Source organism: Chaetodon trifascialis, chromosome 22 (genome assembly GCF_039877785.1).
Source record: "Chaetodon trifascialis isolate fChaTrf1 chromosome 22, fChaTrf1.hap1, whole genome shotgun sequence".
Lineage (NCBI taxonomy): Eukaryota > Metazoa > Chordata > Actinopteri > Chaetodontiformes > Chaetodontidae > Chaetodon > Chaetodon trifascialis.
In genome coordinates, this window is record NC_092077.1 from 1,309,109 (window position 1) to 1,326,658 (window position 17,550).

A 17,550-nucleotide genomic window follows, 5' to 3' on the forward strand; every position below is an offset into this window, starting at 1 on the left:
AGTTACATTCTACCTCGAAGTTTTCTTGTACACAATGTTGACTTTACATCAAAAACCCAGATTTTTTTTTTTTTTTTTTTATAGAGTTTTTAATGTTTTGTACTGTTGATTTTAATGGAAGAGCATAATCATCTAAGAGAATGAACTGTGGGTCACATTCAAGATTAGCCCTGCCTGCACAATATCAATAACCAGCAATCACTTAGATCTGTGTCAGACTTGATCCAGAGATAGCTCAGAAAGAGGTGCTGATTTAGCACTGCTGTTTCCTTCATTTTAATTTAACATTTGTTAAAATGTGAATAAATATGTTGAGGTAAAAATGTATAAGACATTAAAGCACTCTAATATAGAGATTGTCACTAGTGATTTTGGTTAAAAGTTAAAAAGGGATTTTACGAAGACATTTCATTGTTAATGTGTAATTAAAATATTTTGTTTTTGTTTTGCTTTCTCACCAGCTCTTATGGTATGTTCAAATTGTGCTCATGGTCAGCAAGGACAAGTTGTGGAACAATCTAATGATTATTAAAGCACCTTTGAACCATCAGTCAGAGAGTCAGACCATTATTCAGCCGGGGATGCTACAAGAACACTTACACTATTTCTTCAGCCACCGCTGCCTAACATAGTCTGCAAACTACAAGTAGCCAAAAGATGGATCGAATAGGATGTAAATATTCATGTGACATGAATGTAACTTTAACTTTAACCCGCTTCGCAACTCTAAGGAACGATGATAACATTGTCACGTTGAATGCGACACGGCGATGTTCCGGAAGATGACATCGCGAGAAGGTGTGTTTCCGGAAGACGTGGCTGTTGCTGCAGTGGCAGCTGTCATCCAAAATATTCCTAGAGGAGTACTTGATTAGCTACCTCTGTGTATTTTTGTTTCATCTTCACCCGTTTATTCGGCATCAAAATGATTTCGCTAACGGACTCCCAAAGTAAGACCCTCCTTCTTCCCTTCTTAGGCTTCTGCTCTCTCTATCAAACCGGCTTCATCTGCAGCAGTTGGCTAACTAGCAATTAGCCATTAGTGCTAGGACAGGAAACTATGGCCCAAATAGATAACAACAAAGTTTACCATTACCACAGTTGTGTAGCTCCTAACAAGCGCTTGATTTGAAAGCAATATAAATTTATGTTATAACGCCGTGTTTCAAAAGCTGTGATTTGCCTCAACATAGGGAGTGATTAACGGAGCTCCGATAGACGCTCCAGTGAAATGACTTTCAGTTTCACTGTGGTTCTTATGAGAGATATTGATGTATTTGTGTACTTAATTATGTATTGATGGGTTACTGATAAGGGTACCTTAAATGGAAAAGACCGAACCCATTACGTGGAATTTGAAAATAGTCATTAACAAGTATGGCATGGAGAACAAAACCACTGTCCTATATTATCAACTATTTATCCAGATGAAAACTAGAATCTAGCCTTGCCCGACAGTGAAACATCACTTGTCTGCCTCCAAAGCACCTCTCTCTGTCTTGACGTTTTGTTTGACATGGCCTCACATAAAACAATGCAAATCTCACTTTTTCTCACTTTTGATTTCAATGTGTGCTCCAGAGTTCATAGTCAAAGACATACAAGAACATTTAAGGTGGCATTAAATCGATGCCAAATTTCAGCTCAGGGTATTCAGTTTTAAGTATTATCATAAGAGCTAAACTCTGATAGAATAATTTAAGATTTCTATTGTGTGTCTGTCTGTGTGTCTGTGTCTGTGTCTGTGTGTCCTGCAGAGATTGGTATGGGATTAACAGGCTTTGGCGTGTTTTTCCTTTTCTTCGGGATGATCCTGTTCTTTGACAAAGCACTCCTGGCTATTGGAAATGTGAGTGTTTCTGTTTCATTGAACTGATGTTATCTGGGATCCTGAGAAACATAAATGTGAAACTTATTCAGAGAAACTTAGTTCCATATTATCTGATGCTGACACTGACATGCATTTTAGTTCAAATTCAGGTGTGAAAATGTGTTTCAGTCTTACATGTTCTAAAATAAATACAATGCTTTTTGTGTAATATATTATTAACATATCTAACATGAGAAGCATCATATAAAACACAAACTCGAAAATTTGGCATAATTAGGGATCCAGCCACTGCTTTTGACAAATGATGAGCCAGTCAAGTCAGTTGAAGACAGACTCAGCACACTAGAAACTGCTTTCACAAAATGTTTGTTGTGCATTGAAACCACCAGCATGAGCCCCCTGTAGTGTCAGATAGGGCTGCACCGATGTTGCTATTTCAGCCTCATTCAGTACCAATACCTGCCTTTGGGTGTCAGTTTAAGTACAGATCTTGGTCTGTGAGCAGACATTACTTATTGAAAGGACTCCTCTATCCAAGGGTCGTTTCCTTGAATCTTTTCTGGAGCCTCCCTGCACCAGCAGCAGAACAAGAGCTGTTCCTCATCTGAAGTTCATCTAAAGGGAAATCGTTTTTCCACTCAGTGTTATTTTGATACATTTTCCCTCTCATTTCGTCCTTATTTTCATTTGCTGTTTCATTCATTTATTTTCACAATAAGTTATCCTTATTTTAAGCTAACATTTGGAAGTTGACTGTCCTGAAACTAAGTTAAGCTAACTTATGCCTGGTGAGGAAATAAATGCTTAAAAAAACATTTTTATTAAAGTTCTATAACAGTATGATGTTGAAAATTATGTTGAGCAACCTTTTCTACTTTCATATGAGATTAGAGCTAAACTTTATATTGGTCATCTCTCTTGTATAAACACCCCTAATTCATTTATTTTCACTTGTACAATACTGTAAGATTATTTTAGCAATACATGTAGCTCTTGCACCACAACTCTGCACAATGATCCACTGGATATATACTTTTTGTACTTTTTGTCTGATATAAAATGGAAACTAGCAAAATGTGAATATTTCACTCTTAATATAATGAAAAACACAACCGTGAAATCTGGTAGAAAAGGTATCTGCGATCCTGTAGTTTCAAAGAAACTAATTGGACCATACTCCCTTTCTTTTTGTTTCTTTCTGTTTTTGTTTTTTTTGTTTGTTTGTTTGTTTTGTCTGTAGATCCTGTTTGTTGCTGGACTTGCCTTTGTCATCGGGCTGGAGAGGACATTTCGCTTCTTTTTCCAGAAGCACAAGATGAAGGCCACCAGTTTCTTCCTGGGAGGTGTGCTTGTGGTGCTGATTGGTTGGCCCATCATTGGAGTTGTGCTGGAGATCTACGGCTTTTTCCTCTTGTTCAGGTAAGAGGAAACAGGGGGGCCGTGAGCTGAGAAACAGAGCAGACTCACAATTCTGGTGCACCTGAATGTACCACGAAACAAATGTGACATACTGCCATCTTGTTTCCACATGAAAAACAAGGGGCTCTATTTTCGATTGCACCGCCGGCACGGCGCAGGGTGCTCACCCCACGCAATGGTATTTTTGTGCAGCGCAGGCAGGCACACAGCGCACTTGGTATTTTGGTAAACCTAGGTGCACAGAGGTGCATATGCGACCTTTTTTTCAGAGTTTGCGAGTAAGAATTTCATATGGTCGCGTTCGTGCGAGCGCATCAGTTTTATTGCTCCGTGTTAGACATTGTGGTTGAAAGTCGTCCTTTTTTTCACTGGCTTAGTCAGCTGCCTCCACCTGCGCTCTCTCCTGTTGAGACAGCGCCGCCGCGTGCACATAAGCCGTCGCGTACACGCGCAGCGCACAGAACTTTAAGACACCAAGACTAGCGTTTCGCTATTCTCAAAAATGAAGCAGTCTATTGCTGTACTATGTTGTGTGTCTGGTGTCGACAGTGTGGCCCGTCTGTTGCAGGCAACACTAAATTTGTTACGGGGTCGACACAATTTAAGCTGTAAACTGTGAAGTTACACAACGACAGCATAAAACACAAAACCTGTCGGGACCAATGCATCACCCGAAACACTGAGCCCCTCCCGACTTTTTTTCAGCGGATGGATGAGAGTAATCGCTCAACAGAAGAGAACGAAATGGTCATTAAGTTTAACACTGCCTATAACATAGCGAAAGAGGAACTCCCGTTCACACAATTCAAATCCCAGATCACACTGATGAAAAAAAACGGGCTGAATGTGAACCCAACCTATGCCAATGACAAGGCATGTGCCCAGTTCATAGGAGTGATAGCTGACAACCTCCGTGGAAAGACCGGAAATAAAATTGCCTCCGCCCCCTACCTATCATGTCTGATAGATGGAGACACCGACGTCTCCACCAAAGAGTGTGAGATTGTCTATGCCCAAACTATTGACAATGGAAGACCGTCCAATATCCTGATTGGCCACCTTGAGATTGAACACACCCATGCAGAAGGTAGTGTGTGTTTCCATATATTATGATAAATAATGATAATGAAAAATGCTCTAAAAATAATAGTAGCTTTATATTTAGCGAGAGAGGCTTCTCAACACAGAACAGAATCAAGTCAGATGTTAGGGCAAGTCTGCACACTGATACTGTGGAGGACCTCATCCGAATCAGTGTTGAGGGGCCAGAATTGATGGATTATGATGCCAGGCAGGATGTTAAACTGTGGTTCTCCCAGGGAAAGAGGGTTAGGAGGCCCCACTACACGAGCTGGCCCCTCTGAGTTGAATTGCAGGGGGTGAAGTAATGTTAAAGTTATAATGTTAAAGTTATGCTGCTGTTAAGTTAATTAATGAAAAGTGAACAACAGTGTACATGTAAACACATGCATGCTGGTTGTTATACTTTGTTTTTATTTGTTTTTATTTTAAAATTATATAAAAGAGATGACCTATTTTGTCAGCAGCTGCTTGTTGCAGATAAACATTAACATATTTTGCAAATAGCATAACTCGAGTCAATCTTTACTTCATATGAAACTAGGGTATGCCAACTGTTCATCAGCATGCACGGTCATCATGCTGTACCCCCCCCCAAAAAGGTGCAACCAAATCATGTGCTGGTGCGACCAACTGAGAAAGTTGGTTGCACCAGTGCTACCAGTGGAAAAGTTAGTGTAGAGCCCTGCACAGTGTCTGGCATTTCACTGCAATCAATAATTAGCAACAGCTACGATTCAATGCAACTATCTTAGTCAGCACATACAGTCAGACCTAAATTTATTTCATGTGACCACATCACAAGCGCGTTCAGCACATGTAATGGTCACTCAACCTGACCGAATGTACACAGGGGAAACAGGGATGTCTGGTGATCTGTGACTCAAATTGCCTGGTGACAAACGTGTAATTCCCCGGGTCGGCACATGACTCGTTCATTCTGGCGATTTCTAGCATCCCTACAGTCTTTCAGGGGAACACCCCTCTGGATGGGTGGCTGCTAGGTGATAACGGCTATCCACTGAAAACATGGTTGATGACGCCATATATCACACCTTCAACAAGACAGCAGCCTGGTTTTAACAGTGTTTTCAGCAGTGCTCAGTCAGTCATCGAACGCACACTGCGATCAGTAATTAGCCACAGCCACGATTCAATGCAACTGTCTAAGTCAGCACATACAGTCAGACCTAAATTTATATATTTTGATCACTATCTCATCTGACCACATCGCAAGCGTATTCGGCACGCGTAATGGTCACTCACCCTGACTGAATGTACACAGGTGAAACAGGGATGCAAACTTATCAATTAACGTCGCTGTGCCAACCAGAAACAGCCGTGGCATCCTACAGAGCATATATACTGCATCTATCTCAGAGCACTCAAGAGACACATGGAAAAAACGTAAGTGATGATCGTTGTCCCCTATTACCCACGTCATTTCATTCCAAATACAAATGTAATCATAGTAATGTTTAACGTTATCTACAAAGATGGAATACATCATTGCTTTGAGGAGGATGAGGAGGAGGAGGAGGCAGAGGATTTACCTCTAAGGAACTCATATTTAGACATGAGTGATGTCAGTCTTCTCCTGGGAGAAGTTTGGGCGTCGAACACTTTCCTGTGCGGGCTCAGTCATCCTTGAAACTTGCCATGCACCCAGCCAGCGGCATTTTTAAAGGTAAGGCGAGGAGCTGGTGTGATTGGTGAAGATTTGACTCGGCTGTGTCAAACCCACTCCACGCCTTCTCCCCTCCTTCCTTCCAAGTTGCGCCACTGGGTGGGACTGAGATGAGAAGGGGGAGGAGATGTGCCGGCAGCGCAGTGCACGAAAATACCAAAGTCTGCGCCGCCATGCCCCATCGGCGAAGCAGACCTGACTTTGCGCCATGCCTGCGTTGCGCCGGCGGCAGAATCGAAAATAGAGCCCAAGATGTTGGGGTGGGACCTAATATTGGGAGGGACTTGATTTGAGACGTGACTGAAGCTGGGTCCCAGTTTAGGGTCTCTGTACTCAAAAGTCAACAGATCTACATCAAATCCATCATAACAGGTCAACAAGGCTCGTCCCATTTTGAGTTCCAGACAAACCTATTTGACCACCTAAAGCAGAAGCACCTGATTAAAGAGATGTTTTTTGTCATGTCGTCAAGATTATCATTATTCCAGAGATACCCTGTGAAATAATGTCGTTATTTTAGGGCCATATTGCCAACAGCAACTAGAGACAGCTAGCCAGAGTTGGGCAGTAGAGGCACTTCTACTTCTACTATATTTCTCAGCTGCATGGTGGTGCATCACTGTTTCTTGAGTTTACCTGATGGAAATATGGCAGAGGGTGAGGAAGGAGAGGAACTGATCCCAACGGACTCAGGATTTTCCTTATCCTTTTCTATTCTATTTTGAATTAAGTTATTCCATTTTGAGTTAACAGTTTGTCCTGCAAATCTGTCCAAGTCTAAATTCACACACACACACACACACACACACACACACACACACACACACACACACACACACACACACACACACACACACACACACAAACAAACACAAACAAACATGACAGTTTTATTGATCACTGAGAGAGTAATGACTTGTTGGTTCAGTGTCCAAAAAAAGCAGCTTTGATGTAAATTACTTTTGCCATGTTGCTGCAGATATAGAACAACTGGCAGCTTACCTCACTACACTTTCCAACTAGCTCGTCCAACACTGCTGCCAGCATGGCTTAAGACTTGAAGTCATGTTTGACATCCAGTTTGACTTGTATGTATGTCTTTTGAGAAGAGAATATCCAGAACACAAGGTTAACAACAGAGATGGCATTTTTATTTAATGAGACCTTTTTAATGTTAACAGCTAATCATTTGTGATTGTATTTGTTTGCAGTTTATTATCTGTCTGTGGTAATTGTATTTCTCCGTTCTTTGCAGTTATCTGTATTAGGACTGACTAGCTTCACTCTCTCTGTGTCTTTGTCTCTTCCCCTCCCTTGCTCTCACTTTACTCTCATCACATCAAGGGGTTTCTTCCCAGTTGTAGTAGGCTTTATCAGAAGAATACCTGTCCTTGGCTCAATCCTGAACCTGCCCTTCATCAGTGCAGTAAGTTTTACCCTGCACTGCAGCAACTCTGCAGTTCTACTTTGTTTACATGCAGCACGGTGCTTTTTCTGATTGATTAATAACCCTGTTAAAACACCAAAACCACAACAGATTATCCAAACTGCTGGGATCAAATGACAGTTTACCTCCTGCACATCACAGCCAGTTTAATAAAACAATGCTTGCACGTTTTTCTAGTTTAGCAATTCACGTGGAGACTGCCTATAAACATAGATGAGCTCAAATCATTCAAAATCTAAGTGTGCATGGCGAGAATGTCGTAGAATTTTAACAACGAAAAGGCAGTTTCAAAGATGAAATGATGTGAAGGTCATGTGGGCTCCAGCTTTACAGTGTGTGATGTCTCCAGTGGGCACTGTTACTGTTGAATTAAGAACTACAAGTTAGCATACACATGGTTACTTTTGTGGTTAATGAACATGCTCCTACCATGCTGTTGTTAGGGAAGCCTTGTTTTGAGGTGAATGTCTTTCTGTCTTTGTTTTTTATTAAAGCCTTCGTAAGGCTCTGAGGACAGTCAGCAATCGTGGTCAGTCACTGCCAATTTTCCCTTGCATGCTAACATATTTAAAATACACTTAATAATATTCAGAAAAACAAGTATCTCATAATAGAAGGCAAAATATGTTGTATATATTTTGTTTAGGGAGCTGGACATTTTTTTTAGTCTTAATTTTAAATTGTTTAATTGGCTTTAAAGGCACACACTACTGGTAAATATGGTTATTTGTCAATTAGTCAGTCTTGAGACATAATAGTATTTTTTCAACTATAAAATAACACAATATTCCATAAACTGCACGTTCAAGGTTTTTCTATTTATCTATTTATTTTGCAAATCTGTGCATGGGAAATTGGAATGGAAAAGTGTGTAGGTAGTGCTAGGTATAGGTAGTGGATTACACAGGAACTACTTGCAGGGCCAGTGATCTACTGTAGCTGGCAAGGTAACTGCTAATATGCTAGTTTGTCATAACATACCGATGATAAACTGTCACAACATCTTATCACACTAATGATAAACACTAAAGATAGCTTGGTACAGTAGCTAACCAGACAAACATCTAAAATACTTTTTTCAAGATTGAAGTCATATTAGTCCTAGTCTTAAAGTATGAATTCTTGTCTCACAATTGAAGGTAAGTCTTGTACATTTTTAAAGCAGTTTATCCTCTGGCATTGCGGAGTTGCCATATATTAAAGTGGATGATGCGACAAAGCTAATATAGAGGAGCAAAGAGGGGTTTGACTTCACTTTGACTTATCTTAAATGAAAAGATATGACACCGTCCTCTGTTATGAGAGGCTCTTAAGAGACCGCTACACCCGCTATGTGGATTTATCACACAACACAACACAAAAGACTTATGTCTGTTAACTCAGAACTTCAGAATGTATGGCTGAAGGAAGATAATGAAGAAGACACAGCTCAGTCACTGACAAATGTCAACAGCAAATTGACTAAATGGTAAATGGTCTGCATTTTTATAGTGCTTTTCTATTCTACCAACCACTTGAAGTGCTTTACAACACATGCCACATATACACGCACACTCACTCACACTCACATCTTGGGGTTCATTGTCTTGCCCAAGGACACTTGGATATGCAGACTGGAGAAGACAGGGATCAAACCACCAACCTTCTGATAAGTGGACAACCTGCTCTACCTCCTGAGCCCCAGCTGCCACATCTTCAACCCACAACAGTGGCTTTGGGTTTGAGGAACAGTAGTGCTAGCTTGGCTACCTCTGTCACTGCCATAGCCTTACCTTGAAGGTTATAGCGGTCTCTTGAGAGTCTCCCATTTTTGACTCTTGGGAGTCCCATTTCTTGAAGGTCAGAACTGTCAAGATTTGGTTTGCAATTGGTCAACAGTGCAGTGTGGTTCACCAAGTTGAATTCTACAAGAAGGCTCTGTGCATCGTCGCTTCACTTCTGCCGGTGAATCCATTGATCACTGCTTTTCTGTTCAAATGAACTGGTTCACTCTGGAAAAATCAATCTTAAGTGTAACCAGGCCCTTAATTTGAAGGCACAGTCATTAAAGGTTTTGTTTGCAGTTTTAAAATGGAAAATTTTAAAACAGAAACCTGCACTCGGATACAAGTGACAGAGCAATCTCAATGCACCAATTTACCATTTTTCAGTGAAGTCTTGATAATTACAAAACAACCAAAAGTGAGAGGAAGTAATTCCTCTTGTTTGTTTGTCCTGTTCACCTGTGGTGTGTCGCCTTGGGTCACGCATGCTTTCCATTTTAAAATGCTTCAGCATAGTGGGCAAATGGCGCAGTCCAGACATCGGTTTAGTTCACACTAACACTTCATTTCTCATTGACAGCTGACAGGTCTGTGTCAATCTTGTTTGATGAATGAAAAAAGCTGAAAATCAACCAGATAACACTTAACACAGTTTCCTTCTTTTCTTTCAGTATGTGGACAAAGTGGGCGAGAGCAACACCATGGTATAACAGGGACTTTTTCTACACAGAGACAGCTGTTTGAGCACAGTGGCTTTTATAAGCAACACAATGTCCTATCGGACTGATTTTAAAGTTATATATTCAGGTTCCTTCCCCCTCCAGCAGGCAAAGACTGCTCTCTGACTTTAATTTCACTGGTCAGCACGACCAATCAAAGGTTCAGCAGAGCATTGCACCACCAGTCTGTTAAAGGGTGGAGTTACTAACGTCACTACAATAATTATTTTACATTCTATTAGTCCCCTCAGTGTTGAGTGCATCTGGCATGAAAATGGAGGATGGAAGACTCCCTCAAAACACCATCATCTCTGTTTACATGACTGTCTCCCTCTGTGGAACAAACAGACAAAACTACCGACCCTCCGCAAGGATGAGAAGCGGACCGACAGCTTGCCATATTGTCACATTTATGTGCCTGTGCTTTAACTTAACTTGGATGAAAGCTTTTAAGTCCATCATTTTGTCTCTTTGCACTTAGTCTGTGACACTTTGTTTCTTTTTGTCTTGAAGCTATTTCAATACCAAGTGTGGCTATTGTAATATTTTTCTCTTTGTTCCATGTAATTTCTGTTTATGGTTGGCGAATGAATACTTCAGTATAAATTATTTTCAAAAAAGATCAGTGCTTCACTTCATGTAAAGTGAGGTGCTATGGGACCATACTTGTGTTTTTTACTGTTCTTATTACTACAATTATAAAAGTCTGGTCACTCCGGAAAGTGGCAACACCTCATTCACAATGACACATGGATGAAGGTGTAGTTTGTATTGAGAAGGCTAGGCACTGCTTTATCTGGCTATTTGCTGACACACTAGCCACCCAGGAATATGCTGGTGCTAATCTATCACATGCTCACCAAGCTAGCTTGTTTTCTGTCAGTAGCAAGCTAGGTAGCGCAGTCATTAACCAAAAAATACTGAGTCTAATACTAAGTCCTCAGAGTTTATTCAAGAAACTTATTTTTGTCATTGCCTCCTGTCTCATAACTGCCTACCAACCATTTTTCTTTCATAACAGACTATGATAGCTTCTGCAGATTTGGACTGTCCAGCTCTCAGTTGCTTTGAAGTTCAGCATTGTTAAGATGGTTTTCTGCCATGTAAAGTTTGACAACAAAGTTGAACTCTGTGCAAACTTCACTTGTGTTTAATGCTGGTTTGTCCAGGCCTGCCTGTCTGTTTTCCCAAAACATATCAGTGGTTTTTGGACTTCCAAGCAGCTATTTGCTGCTTTCAGCTAGTCTTTCACAAATAACATTTTGTCATTTTTATTATCAAAGTTGGTTTATTTCACAGTAAGTAGCACCCTATGTGATGCAAGAAGTTTCCCACAAAAGCACTTAAACATGACAAGGAAACAATTTCAAAACACAATGTTCATTGTCATGGATTATATCAGTAATGTGGTCTGCCTCTCTGCAAGTTGATTTTCATAGCTTACTGAAATGAACTGCAGCCAGTTGCCTGAAAGGAAGAAACCTAATCTAAAAATGTATAGCAAGCTTTGGGAAATGGTCACAGATATAAAGTAAATACCATTGGTTTTTAAAGCATATTTCTGGTTTATTTTCAACCTCAAGCCAAAACTACAAAGCTAAGACCTAAATTGTAACACACTTATCATATAATTGACTAAAACACCTAGAACATTGATATGGTCCTTTGAGAGACAGATAAATCCCATTCAAAGACTTCAGAGAAGTACTATCAGTGGTTTGGAGCAGTCAATGAAATTTTTTTGGAGTTAATGCTTCTCAAACCAAGGAACTTACACTTCGTAATCCTATCAAACTGTAAAATGTGAGGCAGTACATATTTGTGGGCCTACAGACCTTTTCCATCTAAATGGCCATTACATTTTTCAGACCTCTGTTGGGGTGCCCAAACATTTTACCTTTGACGGGTAAAATTGTTGAGGTGCCCAAACATTTTACCTTTGACGGGTAAAACTGAAATTCAGTGATGGGCCATGGGACAAAGTCAAACAGATATCATATTATAAAATAGTACTAGCATCCCAAATTTCAAGATTGAACTTTATTATTATCATCAGAGTGCAACACAGAGACAACGAAATGCACTTTAGCATCTAACCAGAAGTGCAAATAGTCATAATATCCAAAAAATATATACATATATGAGGTGGTGGAGTCAGTCTCAATGTTAGGGTGGTGGGGGTTGGAAGGGGGGCTGTTGGTGGATAGAGTTCAGTACTCTGGGGAAGAAGCTGTTCCTGTGCCTGCTGGTGCGGGAACAGAGGTTCCTGAACCTCCAACCAGATGGTAGGGGGGCAAACAGTCCATGGTTGGGGTGGGAGCTGTCACTGCTGATGCTGCATGCCCTTCTTAGCACTGCTTGAGCTGGAGGTCCTCGATGGCAGTTAGCTGGGCACCGGGGATGTACTGGGTGGTTTCCACCACCCGTTGCAGGGCCTTCCGCTCGGAGACTGTGCAGCTGCCATACCATACTGAGATGCAGTTGGCAGACACATTCAACCTCAGCCCCATCGATGTGAATGGGGGTGTGACTACAGCCTTTGGTTTTCCTGTAGTCCACGATGAGCTCCTTGGTCTTCTTGGTGTTGAGGGTCAGGTTGTTGTCAGCACACCACATCACCAGCTGCTGAATCTCATCCCAGTAGGCTGACTCTTCCTTGTTGGTGATCAGACCTATCATTGTGGTGTCGTCCGCAAACTTGATGATGGAGTTGGAGCCACAGGCACGCAGTCGTGGGTAAGACCAACCGGTCGAGGCAGATGGCCGCCCACCCAGATCCTGGTTCTACCTGAGGTTACTGCCTGTTAAAAGGAAGTGTTTCTTCGCCACTGTCGTCAAGTGCTTGCTCATGAGGGAATTGTTGGGTCTCTGTAGATAAAAGAGCTCGGCCTGTACCAGCTCTATATGGAAAGTGTCCTGAGACAACTTTTGTTGTGATTTGGCGCTATACAAATAGAATTGAATTGAATTGAATTGAATTGAATTGAATTGAATTGAATTGAATTGAATTGAATTGAAGAGGGAGTAGAGGAGAGGGCTCAGCATGCAGTCCTGTGGGACACTAGTGGTCAGGGTCAGGGCGGCGGAGTTGTGGTTGTCTAACCTGACAGACTGGGGTCTGTTGGTTAGGAAGTCCAGGGTCCAGTTGCAGAGGGAGGTGCTGATGCTGAGGTCACTAAGTTTGTTGACCAGCTTGGAGGGGATGACTGTGTTGAATGCTGAGCTGAAGTCAATGAACAGCATCCTCATGTAGGTGTTGTTTTCCAGGTGCGTCAGGGTAGTGCTGCATCACCAGATCTGAAGGCAGTGTCACATTCCTTTAGTAGGAGGCAGACCTTACTGTTCATCCAAGGCTTCTGGTTGGGGAAAGTTCTTATCTGTTTGTGGGTGGGTTGACATTGTCAACACGTGTCAATGTAGTCCAGAACGGAGGAGGCATATGAGTCCAAGTCAATGGATCCTGAATCCAGTGTGGCCTGGATAGCGAACAAACTCCAGTCTGTATGTTCGAACTGGTGCTGGAGTGTGGTGTCAGCTCCCTCTGGCCATACTCTAGCAGTCCTCACTGACGGCTTCACAGGTATGATGAGTGGTGTGTACTTGGGGAGTAAGAACAATGAGAATTCAGACTGTCCCAGGTGGGGGAGGGGGTGGCTTTGTAAGCCTCAACAATGTCTATATAGACATGGCCCAGGGTTTTGTCTCTTCTGATGGAGCAGGAGACATTATGGTGAAATTTGGGGAGAACAGTCCTCAGGTTGGAGTGGTTGAAGTCTCCAGCAGGGTGTGCAGCTTGTTGTTTGTGGATAGCAGCATACAGTCCTTTCATTGCTAGTTTAGCATTAGCATGGGTATATAAGCTGCAGTTATCACAGTGGATGTGAACTCTCTAGGCAGATAAAAAGGCCTTTTTTCATCATCAGAGATTCCAGATTAGCAGAACAGTGGCTCCCAGTGATAACAGGGTCTATACACCAAGTTTTGTTCACATAAATACACAGTCCTCCGCCCCTGGTCTTACCAGAGTGCTCTGCCGTTCTGTTTACTCTGAAGAAGCAGCGTCCATGCAGCTCTATCACGTATCACTTCCTGTGTCAAGTGTCTCTTCCCACTGTGCTCAGATTGTGGAAAATAATAAGTATGGATTCTGTATTATACAAGAGCATTATACCTCAGATTAAAATATCATAAATTGTGATTAAGACTAAGATTTCTTAGAATTATTTTTTAATTGTTTTCAATAGAAACATCTAGTGGGCCAAATTGAACCTTATGGTGGGCTAACTTTGGCCTGTGGGAGTAATAATGAGTTGGATGTTGATTGGATTGGATGTGCATGACTAATGGTTAAAGTGCTGTGTTAAGTCCAGGTGCAGATGGTGAGGTGGTGAACTGAAGCCAGATTGGTGTCATACATTTAATGTCATCACATATCAGACTTATAGACCAGTAGCACATGCGCTTCGACGGTGCCATGCCACTTTCTTCTTGGCCTCCACCTTCACATCCGACCACTTCTTTTTTAATTTCTGCCACAGAACGCTCTGTGGCACTGGAGCTATTCACTGCGGTGACCACATGCTGCCACTCTTTTTTTTTTTTATTTTATTCGTGATGCCATTACTGTAACCACCAAACAAAATATCCTTTCTGGCCTCCACCTCACCCACAAGCACCGCGATTTCAGTCTCCGTAAAATTTCTTTTTCTTTTCTCTGTCATGATCGAACATAAAATGCCATTGATCAGCAGGCATATTTATATGCAAAGACATTCATGAGGTACTTTGCATTGACCATTCATGGTAAAATGTGGGTGTGTCGGGGGCGGGATGTGAGGTGAATCCACCTGCGCAATCTTCTAGGTGGAGTGTGATTCATAAAGGGAAAATTGCATGCAGGTGTGAGTACGCATGGTTTTATAAATTTATTTTTGGCGTACGCCATTTTCAGCTTTTGGCCGTACACACACTTTTAGCATGGATTCTATGCAATGTCTTATAAATGAGGCCCCTCGTATCTCCTCCATGCTCTGTGCTGGGAGACACAACAAACCTTCTTGCAATCACACGTATGGATGTGCCATCCTGGAGAACTACCTGTGCAATCTGACTGGGCTGCAGGTACTGCTTCATGCTACCAGTAGTGAACAGGGGCCTCATTTATAAAACATTATAATGTTTTATAACCGGCGGGTGGGTCTATCTAACACTGGGACCAGTTCAGCACATAGATCCAAGAGTACCGCTCTAGGGAATCTAAATTGGCTTCTTAGCCAGTTATCATCATGGGCCAGGAAATCTCTGTGGTCCCTAAAATTTCTCTCCATCCTGATCCTACCATTTGCGTGATCTTCCAGCAGTGCCCGCGCATCCATTGTGCAGCATTAGGCGTCCCACTGCGCAAAGGGGCGTCCATACCACGTCTTTTTAAAGTTATTTTTGGACGTCTAATTTGGGTCATCTGAAGGTGCAGAACGTTACTCTAGACGACGTCTTTTTTAGACGTCTCTTGAACGTCGATTTGTGACGTCCATATGGGAGCTATTCCTAGTCCTAATGTGGTCTTTGAGGGACGTCTTTTTTACGTCCAAATGTGGTCCTTGTTGACGTCTTTTCTACGTCAAATTATTACTCTTTTTAGGCATTGATTTTATACTGTGCTGCTTCTAGTTTCTATGCATAACTGTAGTGCCATTGTAGAAGGTGGCATACTGTTCCATGTTATTTTCCTATTGCTTAATTTGAATCTATCACCAGCAGATGGTAACTGGAAATGCATAAAGGCATCCAGTTAAAACCTGCTGACAAGCCAAATGAAGGTACAGTAAAATTAACAGGTACAGGAAACTGTTTCCTACCTTGTGGACTTAAGACTACAGTCAGGTTAACATTAAATCACAATCCAATCCTTTTTTTTTTTTTTACAATTTTTATTGTAAAAATATGCAAACATTTCCACAGCATACTTTAAATCAGGCATGTCAAACTCATTCCACAAAGGGCCGTGTGTGGCTGCAGGTTTTTCCTCCAACCAATCAAGAGCACACAGTCTGACCAATCAGCTGTCTGAAGACTGAGATCAGCTAATGAAATGAGTCAAATCTGGTGTGCTGCTGCTTGGTTGGAAAGAAAACCTTCAGCCACTCGGCCCTTTGTGGAATGAGTTTGACATGCCTGCTTTAAATGGTATTGCAAAGATATAAACACAGAAAGCCCGCCCCTCCAATCCTTTAACATTTGCACAACATGCTTTAAATGCTATTGCAAAGATACAAACATAGCAGAACATGAAAGCCGGGAAGCCCGCATAGAACATGAATCAGCCCTGGGTGACCGGGAAGCCCACCCCCCCATCCTTTGGGGTGCATGCTTCAAATGGTCAGCAGCATGTTGCCGTATGAGTTCCTGAGTTGCGTCATTATCAAACTTCATTACTCCATCTGCACAAGTAGAAAAAGACAAATGATAAGAAATATGCACAGACAAACTGCATTCATACACCAAATCATCTTTGTAACGACAATCGGTTTGATGCAGATTAAAACAGCAAACGCTTTATATGCATAAATGAACATATTAAGCTCGATGGCTGACAACTTACCTGCAATTTATGCCTGTTGGAGACGTCCACAAACCACAGCCAGCGCGCGTTTTGCTTTCACAATACGCTTCTTCTTCTTCTTCTTCTTCTTCTTCTTCTTCTTCTTCTTCTTCTTCTTCAGGTTTTATAGCAGCACAATACCTGGGCCAATGGGAGCGGCTCCTGAGTTGCACGTTAATTGGAGTGACGCATGCCTCAGCCAATCAAAATGGCGTTGACCCTTCTTCTTCTTCTTCTTCAGTTCTAACGCGGTTAATTTTTTTTCCCTACACCTTACAGAATAACACTAGAAAAACAGGAAAATGTAAACAATCAAAATATTACTTATATTTGTTTTACCCTTTTAGGCCTAAGCATTGATCACTAAAATAATAATACGGCTACAAGTAACAACAACTTATAATAATAATAATAATAATAATAATAATTATTATTATTATTATTATTATTATTATTATTATTATTATTAGGCCTATACTACACTTGTCTTAGACGTCCTGAAAAGTGACCCATCCCGACGGCCAAATGTTCAACTCCATATGGACGTAAAAATTTAGTCATAATTAGACATCCAAATGTTCAACTGTATGTAGACGTCGAAATTGGGTCATAATAAGACGTCCAAATACCTAACCTATTTTGGACGTCGAGAATAGGTCCATAATTGGTCTTGGACGGACGGACGCAATATGGACATGATCTGGACTTCCATACGACGTCCAATGTTTGGGGGTGTCACCGCAATATTTATATGCTTACTCAGCAAATTGAATGATTGTTACACACCTTGTCACAATTAATACTAATCCATCAGTGCCATCCACCACTCTGTATCATTTGAAGATGGAAGTACGGCTCACTAAAGGAACACATGTATAACACTGCAGACTTGGGTGTTTATGATTACGCGGGTCTATAAGTCTGATATGTGATGACATTAAATGTATGAGATCAATCTGGCTTCAATTCACCACCTCACCATCTGCACCGCCAGTTCCCCCTG

At 41.5% G+C, this 17,550-nt stretch overlaps 1 protein-coding gene across 2 annotated transcripts; it reads left to right on the forward strand.

Annotated features, from left to right (window-relative positions):
- Positions 1–790: 790 nt before the first annotated feature.
- Positions 791–14,146, forward strand: golt1ba (golgi transport 1Ba). Of its 2 annotated transcripts, XM_070992652.1 has the most exons (6): positions 791–950; positions 1,758–1,849; positions 3,072–3,250; positions 7,362–7,443; positions 7,959–7,993; positions 9,899–11,088. In XM_070992652.1, exons 1-5 carry the CDS (start codon positions 926–928, stop codon positions 7,965–7,967), a joined length of 387 nt encoding a protein of 128 aa, XP_070848753.1. In that variant the 5' UTR covers positions 791–925; the 3' UTR covers positions 7,968–7,993; positions 9,899–11,088. The 2 variants fall into 2 exon arrangements, with proteins under 2 accessions (XP_070848753.1, XP_070848752.1); XM_070992651.1 differs by lacking the exon at positions 7,959–7,993 and having other exon boundaries at positions 793–950; positions 9,899–14,146.
- The last annotated feature ends 3,404 nt before the right edge of the window (positions 14,147–17,550 follow it).

Bases quoted from the DNA above. Each gene is read 5' to 3' on its own strand.
- golt1ba (XM_070992651.1), top strand. From the start codon at position 926: ATGATTTCGCTAACGGACTCCCAAA. The intron at 1,850-3,071 runs GTGAGTGTTTCT...TTTTGTCTGTAG, and splicing joins CACTCCTGGCTATTGGAAAT to ATCCTGTTTGTTGCTGGACT. The intron at 3,251-7,361 runs GTAAGAGGAAAC...CATCACATCAAG, and splicing joins GGCTTTTTCCTCTTGTTCAG to GGGTTTCTTCCCAGTTGTAG.